The sequence below is a fragment of the Trachemys scripta genome, chromosome 5, assembly GCF_013100865.1.
Source record: "Trachemys scripta elegans isolate TJP31775 chromosome 5, CAS_Tse_1.0, whole genome shotgun sequence".
Taxonomy (NCBI): Eukaryota; Metazoa; Chordata; order Testudines; family Emydidae; genus Trachemys; species Trachemys scripta.
The window spans coordinates 58,525,310-58,531,309 of NC_048302.1; the positions used below are offsets into that span (position 1 = coordinate 58,525,310).

At 40.3% G+C, this 6,000-nt stretch overlaps 1 protein-coding gene across 5 annotated transcripts in view; it reads left to right on the forward strand.

Moving 5' to 3' along the window:
• Positions 1–6,000, forward strand: part of TMEM131L (transmembrane 131 like) — a 119,211-nt gene that overhangs the window by 98,384 nt on the left and 14,827 nt on the right. For all 5 annotated transcript variants that reach the window (XM_034771030.1, XM_034771028.1, XM_034771031.1 and 2 more), the window contains 2 exons: positions 3,075–3,229; positions 4,665–4,789. In XM_034771030.1, the coding sequence (XP_034626921.1) occupies positions 3,075–3,229; positions 4,665–4,789 (280 nt within the window). The remainder of the gene's footprint in view (positions 1–3,074; positions 3,230–4,664; positions 4,790–6,000) is intronic.

Consider the following 6,000-nt stretch of genomic DNA (forward strand, 5'->3'; position numbering starts at 1 on the left):
AGTTAGGCTGATTGATCTGTAATTTCCCCGAGTCCTCCTTCTTTCCCTTTATAAAGATAAGTGCTATGTTTGCTCTTCTCTAGTCCGCTGGGACTACACCCATCCACCATGAGTCCTCAAAGATAATTGCCGATACTTCTGAGATTGCTTCAACAAGTTGCCTTAAGTACCCTAGGACGAATTTCATCAGGCCCTGCTGACTTAAATATATCTAACTTATCTAAATATCCTTTAATTTGTTCTTTCCTTATTTTGGTTTGTGTTCCTTCCCGCATGTTGTTAATATTAATTATATCTGGTCACAGTTTACCTTTTTAGTGAATAATGAAGCAAAACAGGCATTAAGCACCGCAGCCTTCTTGATGTCACCCGTTATTAGCTCTCCTTCCCCACTAAGTAGAGGACCTACATTTCCCTTTGTCTTTCTCTTATATATTTATAAAACTTATTTCCTTTCATGTCCCTTGCTAGATGTAACTTATTTTGTCCCTTGGTCTTTCTCATTTTGTCCCTACATGCTTGTGCTATTGTTTTGTATTCAGCCTTAGCAATTTGTATTTTTGTAGAATTCCTTTTTGATTTTATGGTCATGAAAGAGCTCCTGATGGAGCCATATTGGACTTCTACTATTGATCCTATCTTTCCTTCACATTGGGATAGTCAGCTGTTGCACCTTTGATATTGTTTCTTTGAGAAACTTCTCTCCGGAACTCCTTTTTCCCTTAGATTTTCTTCCCAGATTTTCCTTCTTACTTACCAGCTCTGAGTCTTTTAAAATCTGCTGTTTGGAATATAACTCCTTCATAGAACATTTCCAGAGTTCTCATGATTGCTTAATTATCAAAATTTTAAGAACAAAATGAGCAAACAATGAAACAAACAAGCGTTGTCTCAATTATTTCTTGACTCCTGGCATTTTCTGGGTTTGCTGGCTGTCTAAAGTTCTGTGGTTTAATTTGTAGATGGTTTGGGACTATAAATTAAATCTGAATCATACCAATATGAAACATGAATAACTGTTAATTATAGAGAATATTTGTGGCACCAGGAAGTCTTCAGGAAACACTTTACTCTGTGTGTTACATCTTGGAAAGCAGTGACACATTTTTTAGAAGACTAGTAACGTTTTTTTTAGCTCTGGTCTCTGATCTTGCTCATTGCTTTGTTTTGTGATGGTTCTTCACTCTTCCCTATCCCCTCCATGTTCATCCATGCCACTGCCACTGTGATGCTGCCATTCACAGAGGAGGGAGGGTTAACTTCCTCAGAGGCTGCAGGCACTACTAGTAAACTGGCTAATAAGGAGCACAGAAGAATGAGATTGGGACAGGCGTACCCTTCCCACCAAAGATCAGCACTGCGGTTTGATCTGTGGTATAGTCATGACCTTAGTACTCCTGTTCCTTATGCGTGCCATGTGCAGTGCAGCCAAAAGCCTTGTCATTAGGTTGCAGGGTAATCTCAAATGTCTGTATTTCTTAATATTTTGCAGCTGAAGAATTCAGTGCATTTATAATGCAGTTAAATATTGTACAATAATATCAGTGCAGAACGCTAACATTAAAAATAAAAGATCCACCCAGCCTGATGATAGGTCAAACAGAATAAATGGACCTTAAGTTACCTAAAAGCAGCCAGAGAGGGAAACTTGGCTAACTTCTAGGTGAGAGTTCCACAACCAAAAATCCTTGCCCAAGTGCATCCTTGTAGCTGTTGTTTTTATTTGCTATTTGTATTGCCATATCACCTAGGAACCCCAATCATGACCCAGAATCCCATTGTGCTAGCTGCTGTACAAACACAGAACAAAAGACGATCCCTGTCTCAAAAAGCTTACAATCTATGTATGAAGCAACAGAGGGTCCTGTGACACCTTTGAGAGTAACAGAAGTACTGGGAGCATAAGCTTTCGTGGGTCAGAACCTCACTTCTTCACAACATACGGATAACAACAAATAGACGGGAGCATAAGGAAGCAATGGCAACATTGGCAGCATGATGGGCTGTGATCTCAGCCCACTAGCAGCCTAACCATGGACAAGTTTTTTGTAGGCATCACAGCAGAGGGAGTTTTAAGGAGGGTTTTGAAGGAAGATAGTGAATAAGGGCTTGTCTACATATGAAAGTTAATCTGGAATAAGGCAGAATGTGAATTTAAAGCAGATTTACTATTTCAGATTAACTCCATGTGTGGACGCTCTTATTCCAGAATGAGAGTGCATTATTCTGAACTGTCTTAATCCATGTTAGAAATGGATTAAGATAATTTGGAATAAGGCATTCTCATTCTAGAATAAGAGCATCCACAAATGGAGCTAATCAGTCATAGCCTTTCCAGAGTAACTCCCCATGTAGACAAGATGTTAGCTTTGTGGGGAGGGGGCAGCAAGGGAGAAAGCACCAATGTGCTTGTTTGAAAATGTAAATAGGTTGTCTATGGAGGCTGGCCTGATGGGGCAATGGGCGGTGGAAGCTGACATCTCAATGGTGAATGAGAGATGGTAGATTGGGTGGGGATAGGCCACGAAGAGCCTTGAAAGTAAAACAAGTAGCTTATGTTTGATGTGCTAGAGAAAAGGGAGCCAGTGGAGGGATGTAAAAAGAGGACTAAGAATGATGTTTGCAGCAGCATTCTGAATAAATATGATGAGGCTAGATTGCATTTATTAAAGCCAGAGAAAAGGATGTTGTAGCAATTGAGATGTAAGATGATGAGAGCCTGGTTGAGCGTTTTAGCTGAGTGTGCCCCCAGCGTGGTCCTAACTGTACATAGGGACTAAAGAACCAACTGACGTAGGGTGATTATAACAGGGTGGGTATATAAGGGAAGTGTATATTAGTACTGCTATATATAAAACTGCCTCTTGCAGTTGGTTTTAGAAGTGTTACACAGCAATGTTAACTTTTGGATTTTTGGTTTTTTGGGATAAGCAGCAAAACAAAATGATTGATAATCATAGTGTTTTGCGAAGCATCCAAGTTTGAAAATGTTGGTCAAGGTGGTGTGACCGGGGAAGGGAATGGGAGCCTCATGGTCTTCCCAAAGTTACACTGTTTGTATTGTTTCACTCCAGGGAATAACCAGCAAGTGCCTCTCAGGAATGAAATAGAAAACTGTGAGACTTTGAAAAAGCAGATTAACACAAAGCCTTCCACTGAGAAAAAGATTAGTAAAGGACCTAAGGAGGATACACCATGCTGTGGAAAACAGGAACTTGCTTCAGTTGAGGTTTGTATTATATGATCCTTCTCCATTTCATATTTAAAATGCCTAAACTAAAAGAGAGAGAGAAACATTCTGTAAAGAATAAATCCTAAAATCACATACTGATCATCTGATGAATGAGTAGAACCCCCAGGTTGTGATACTCTCTGTGTCCTAGTTTTATGTATTAAAACTGGATTATAAAGTGATAAAAGATGTTTTGGTGAAGTTCCCAAGTAGGCTTTATATGTAATGTGGGCTATATCACAAACACATTTGTTTCCATGCAATTAATATTAGTGCAGGCACAAGCACACACTTACACAGTCTGACTTAAATCTAACACCAAGTGTCAGCAACACTGTCAGCAGTGTGTTGCGGGAGTTCCCTCCTCCAACCCTTGTTGGAGAGCTATCTTGCAAACAAGGATCATCCTTCCCCCTTTCACTCTGGTTATTTTGGGGAAGTTCTATGGCCTGTTATACACGAGGTCCAACTAGATGATCCCAATGTTCCCTTCTGGCCTTGGAACCTATGACTCTAACCTCTGTGCCAGGAACTGAATTTGAGCATGACAAAAGATGAATTCATTTACACAAATTGTTAAATAGTAATAATCACCAGGAACCTACAAGATAGCATCTTCTGTTCAAAGATTTCAAGAGCTTTACAAGTATTGTATTTACATTACAGAGAGTTTAAGTGGCTTCCTAAATTCACTGATAGAACCTTTCTGATTCTGCCCCCTGCTCTATCTAATGCCTTCATGAAACGCTTTAATAATAAATTACATGTTGTACTTCTGGAGCACATATTGAAAACATTTGCTGGATCCTACTCTTGTTTTGAGAAAATGTTAATGCAGTTATAAGTGGCTTTTGGCCATGTTCTGTGGCTTTTCATGTGTTTCTGGGGATGGTCTATTTTGTTTTAAGTCCATTTTGTTTTAAGTCCAATATAAATTAAAACTTAAATTTCCTAATATTTTCTGTTTTACTTATCCCCATTATTTCTTCAACAGTATTTCAGATAAACAAAGGGAACACCACCAATAGCTGAGGGAAGAGAGAATTTATTGCTGCTGAACTCTCCCACAAGCTGATCACAAATCAAGGAGATGTTTCTAGTTTTTAGTCCATTAAGAATTGTATATACCATTTCCCCTGTCGTCATCTGCACTCCCAACTTTGCTCAGGGGCAGGGAAGGAAAGGGGGGAAATGCTAGCACATTGGAGATTCAGAAACTTTTCTCTCTCAACATTTACAGGTGATATGAAGGTCTGAATCTTGGGTAGGTAGATTAAGTGGTGATCTTGGAAAGTGGCACTAAATCTTCCAGTAATTCTAAAAGAGTCATTTTGTGAATGTACTTTGCTTAGATAAAACCACTGACCTGAATTTACCAAGGTTACTTCATTGATAATAGACATCTCACTAGTTCATGTTTTTACCTTTTCAGCAAGAAGAGGCTTACAGGAAGAAGAGATCTCAGGAGAAAAGAGAAGGCAATTTATCAAATATAAGTTGGAATAGAAATAGAACATCTAGAAAAAACAAGAAAAAGAATGTTAATATATCTCCAAGGTGTGTGCTGCATCCTCGGACAATCACAAGTTTTATTACACCATGTTGAAACTGGAAATGCTTTCATTTCTGCGTTTTAGTCTCTCTTTAGGTTTTGTATAATACAGTATGCAGGTTATTGTATGGTATAATATAATTCAAGGCTAAAACTGTCATATTAATACATACTATACTATATTGCACAGGAAAATGGGTGTGTGGCCACATGTCCATGTACATATACAAATATGTGTGTATATGTACACACCCCATTCTGCAAAGCGATCTGTAAGGAGTCCTGTTGATTACAATGGGACCTGTCATGGTTGCAAAGGGTCACCTGGATGGATCTCTTTGCAAAATACGTTACACCTGTGTAGACAGACTTTAAACTAAGAAGCAATGGAGAAACGTGAGGGTTTGAATTTACATCCTGGTCAATATTTAATTGGTTCTCCTTATAGACTGGAAATTTGCCTGCTTTAAAACTTAGATGGTTAGTTTCCTTTCCACTCTGTTTCGAGTGGATAAAATCCATATGTATTGTCTGCAGCAAAGAAAAATCTTTTGAAATGATTCCATCTTCATGGGAATCAGATCATCTCTTAATAGTTTGAAGCAATTTTATCTTCTAATATAGTATAAAGAGGAAGAGAAGGTTTTTTTTTTTTTTTTTTTTTTATAAAGAAGCCAGCATTTCCCCGATGAAGTGTAGTGATTTAAAAATTAAAGTTTGAAAGAGGAAGTCTGGGATACCTGGGGCATTCTGACTAAATGACTTCTTTGTGACTTGTAGCCAAGTATTGTGGTATGTTAGGGTTATCATACGTCCGCTTTTTCCCGGACATGTCCGGCTTTTCGGCAATCAAACCCCCGTCCGGGGAGAATTGCCAAAAAGCCGAACATGTCCGGGAAAGTGCTGGCCGGGCACTTCCCCTCCCGCGGCTGCTCTGCTCCTCCCCTGACTCTTCGGCTCTGTTTAAGAGCCGAGCTGCCCGAGCACTATGGGCTTCGGGCAGCCCCCTTGCCTCCGGACCCCAGCCGCCGGCTGGGCACTTCCCCTCCCGGGCTCCGGCGGCGCAGGGTCCGGAGGCATGGGGGCTGCCCAAAGCTGGTAGCGCTCAGGCAGCTCGGCTCTTAAACAGAGCCGAAGAGTCAGGGGAGGAGCAGAGCCTCCGGCCGCAGCGGCTCTGCTCCTCCCCTGACTCTTCGGCTCTGTTTAAGAGCCGAGC